A 4,163-nucleotide genomic window follows, 5' to 3' on the forward strand; every position below is an offset into this window, starting at 1 on the left:
TGTGTTTTCTCCACTCAGACTGCTGTTGAAGTAAAAAATATATGATTATCTAACCTTCGTATTCACAATGTTATTCACCGCCTTCCCAAATAGTATTGTCACAAGTAGCGGTGGAAGGGTGAGTAGGCGTCCAGCGAAGCAAACAGCACTGATTTCAGATTAGCCTACTGAAGGTATTGGAAAAAAAAGACATAGTTCAGCCGACATCCCCTAAGAGGAGGAAAAATAGCCTCTTTTTTAGTCCTAAAAAATGTCCTCCTGGTGAATGAGTAGACAGGACAATAATCTTCTGCAACAAAGACTCTTTAATTGGCGCCGGTCGGGGCTTTATTATACACTGCTGGCCACCCAAATTGTAACACCAAGAAAGACAAGAGATATCGCAACAATATTTATTTTGTAGATAACATGTTGACCAAGCATCAAATGATTAAATTTATAGACTTCTGTGAAGTGTGGTTCCTGCCAAAATCAGTAGCCAGAGTAGCCGCCATAGTTGGAGATCACCGCTGCCACACGCCTTGGCATTGATTCAAAGAGACTTTGGATGTGTTCTTGGGGTACAGCAGACCAAGCAGCTTCCACGCGTTGCCAAAGTTGATCTGGTGTGGCAGCTGGGGATGTAATCTGGGTCAATCGTTGAGCAACCATGGACCACATGTTTTCTATCGGCGAAAGATCCGGAGAGCGAGCTGGCCAGGGAAGCAATTCAATCTGGCGATTGACGAAGAACATTTGGACAATGCGTGCCACGTGTGGTCGCGCATTATCCTGTTGAAATATGGCTGTGGGCAAGCCCTGAAGGTAAGGAAGGACAACTGGCTCCAACACCTCGGAGATGTAGCGCTGGCTTTTTAAAGTACCGGCAATGCGTACTAGAGGAGTGCGAGAGTGATATCCAATACCGCCCCATACCATAATACCCGGTGCAGGACCAGTGTGGCGGTGCATAACGCAGCTGTTCAGCATCCTCTCTCCACGGTGTCTCCAGACTCGAATTCGACCATCGTGGTGTTGCAGACAGAAGCGTGACTCGTCAGTAAAGAGAATTTCATTCCATTGTGCCGTCCACATCCTTCTTTCATCGCACCATTGGCGGCGGAGACGTCTGCGGTTCTGCGTCAAGGGTAGACGAAGCAATGGACGTCTTGCGGACAGACCACTATGCTGTAAACGGCGTCGAATGGTACGCGCAGACACTGGATGATGCGGTACAGACTGAATGTGCTGTGCTATGGTTCGTGATGTGGCTGAGCGATCCGTCACTGCCATACGCACAATACGCCTGTCATCACGTGAAGTGGTGCACTGAGGTGGATGCGATCGAACACGTCGGTCCGTCGTACCCTCCTGCATCCAACGATCACATATCCGCATTACAGTTGTTTGGTTTCGTCCAACACGACTACCGATTTCCCTGAAAGATAATCCACAATCTCGGTAGGCCACTATCCTTCCTCTGTCGAACTCGGATACTTGATCAAAAGATGATCGCTGTTTTCTACGAGGCATAATTGAACGTTTTTTTGAAAAAACCACAAGAAAAACACAATTGCCGTACTTCAAATCGTCGAAATCTCCAAGCCTTAAATAGCGCTTTGAAGTGGCGCCACAGGCGCGCGTGATGTGCGTCTGCGCTGAAATTCTAATCATTTGCATATCTCACCTCCGCTAATGCGTGTTGTAAATTTCATATTATTTGCATGCTTCCTTCAGGGTGTTGCATTTACGGTGGCCAGCAGTGTATATTAACTATATGTGAAAGCAGGCTAGGGATAAACACCAATAAAATAGTGTTAAGTGGCTATAAATCGAATGGATGAATTCGATTATAATACGATTTTTTTTAAACTTGTTTGGGAACCGAAATGGGATGCTGATCAATCCAGAATGACATCCGTTTGCAGTCCCTAATTGGAATATAAAGAAATCATGGTACAGAATGCTAGGCGGGTCACGTGGTTCCGTTTACTGGTCCTATAAAGATAAGGGGCAGCTCTGCTCATGTGACGTTTTCCTGAAAACAAAAAAAGGGGGGGGGAACAAATGTTGAACTTGGCAGAACCAACATTTTTATGAATATTTTATACAGTACTAGCTAACCCGTCGCGCGTTGCTGCGAGCTCAGAAGAAAGGAAATTCAAGGAAACTCGTTATGATAACATTCAATTTACATTGTGTCATTTTTATTGAAACTATGCAAAAGTATGGGAAATTGAAAATATCCAGAGTATAGAAAATTACGCAATAATAATACTATACAAAATTGCACAAAAATAATACTATTCAAAATTACGCAAAAATAATACTATTCAAAATTACGCAAAAATAATACTATTCAAAATTACGCAAAAATAATTCTACACACAACATTGCATAATATAAAAAATATTCAAAATTATAGGAATTAAAACCTTTCAAAATTAACCAAAATTAAAAATATTATTAAATATTAAGAAAACATCGCAAAATATTACAAAATGCAAAAAGAAAATTGTACAAGAAACAAATAACGTACCAGATTTAAAACATATTACATGAAATAACCCTTTTGAAATTTTTCGTTTTCGATGTATGTTTTCTGTTTGAACGTTTCTTTAATATGCTCTTACGTATTTCTTTTTTCTTTTTAACTTTTCTAACGTCTTCATATAGGCTTTTGGACCATCACATGATACAAACATTTTATTACCCTATTTATAGCCAACATTTTCTTCTCATTGTTGTTACTGAACATAAGCCATAATGTGAAAAATTCATGCATAAATTCATATGGAAAACTTTTCAAAAAGCGTCGTTTTGATTCTATTTATCTATTAGAGTGCTTGTGGATACACGATATTTTTTGTTGTTCCGTCTGGTGCGTACACGAATAAATCGGAAGGTTTTCCGACGCGTGAGCTGGCCACATATAGTTGTTCATGTGAGAAGCACGGATTCTCCCAATCTAGCCCACACACTTGCAGCGATTGCCCTTGTGCTTTGTTGATGGCCATTGCAAAAGCGAGTCGCACCGGAAACTGTAAACGTTTGAATTCAAATGGCATATCTGTTGGGATCGTTGGAATACGTGGCGACAATACATCTTCATCCTTGAATTTGCCATTCAAAATTGTAGCTTCGATGACATAGTTCATCATCTTTTTCACCGAAAGTCTTGTACCGTTGCAAAGTCGTGAAGGATTGATGTTTCGGAGAAGAATGATAGGCACGACAATTTTCAATGTTAAAATGTGCGGGGGCATACCTGGCAAATCGAGTGAATTCAAGAATTCCGTTGGGTAATTGACAACTTCGTCTTGATTCATCACATTATCGATGGACTTGTACGTTGTCGCTTCGCCTGGTATGCCGTTTTGAATGCTGAAATTGATGGCATTGAGATCGTTGTTCGTAGCTGCTAATACAGCACGTGCACTGAGCCACTGATGATTTTTGTAATTCCGCGCCATATTTGGGAAAACCTTTTGAATCAATTCGTCTTTGGTTCATTTCATCTCACAAAAGTTTGTTGGCAATGTGATACATTGTGTAGATCTGTCGATTGCCATCTTCCCATTCCCAATATCCAGCAATTGTTTTGCGAAACGTTCGACAGATGCACCATTTTGTAGTTGAACACGCATATTGGTTTTCAAAGTCAATTTCTTTACATGTCGCCATAGAACTGATGATTTGAGACATGCATTAAGTTCATCAGTGGGTGTTGAACGTGGCATGACTTGCAGAGTTTGTCGAAAATCACCAGACAATAAAATGAGTGCTCCACCGAAGGGCTGCCCATTTCCCCTGCAGTGTACGATAAAGCGCTTCCAAAGCTTTTTTGTGAGCCATTGTGCATTCGTCCCATATGATAAGTTCACATGTTTGGAGAACTTTGCCCACTCTGGAATTTTTGTTGACATTGCATGTTGGCGTCTCAGTGATTTGCTAATTCAACGGCAATTTCAGTGCTGAATGCGCTGTTCGACCACCATCCAAAAGTGTTGCCGCAATTCCAGATGATGCAATTGCCAGTGCAGTTTTATTCCGTGTTCGTATGGTTGCCAAAATGATTGAAATGAGAAAATTTTTGCTTGTACCTCCGGGCGCATCTATGAAGTACAATCCGCCGCTTTGATTCGTAATTGCTTGCATGATTGTGTCATATACAATGCGTTGTT

At 41.3% G+C, this 4,163-nt stretch overlaps 1 protein-coding gene across 1 annotated transcript; it reads right to left on the reverse strand.

The window, feature by feature from the left end:
• Positions 1–2,816: 2,816 nt before the first annotated feature.
• On the reverse strand, positions 2,817–3,452 carry LOC149081430 (uncharacterized). Its single transcript, XM_089238336.1, has one exon. It carries the CDS (start codon positions 3,450–3,452, stop codon positions 2,817–2,819), a length of 636 nt encoding a protein of 211 aa, XP_089094462.1.
• Positions 3,453–4,163: the final 711 nt, after the last annotated feature.

This window comes from Pholcus phalangioides, unplaced genomic scaffold (assembly GCF_987345545.1).
Source record: "Pholcus phalangioides strain wild (caught in Gottingen) unplaced genomic scaffold, Ppha-v1.0 ptg000010l_1, whole genome shotgun sequence".
NCBI classification, from domain to species: Eukaryota; Metazoa; Arthropoda; class Arachnida; order Araneae; family Pholcidae; genus Pholcus; species Pholcus phalangioides.

What these genes read in the sequence shown, in the direction of transcription:
- LOC149081430 (XM_089238336.1), bottom strand. Translation starts at nt 3,452, where the DNA reads ATGGCGCGGAATTACAAAAATCATCAGTGGCTCAGTGCACGTGCTGTA.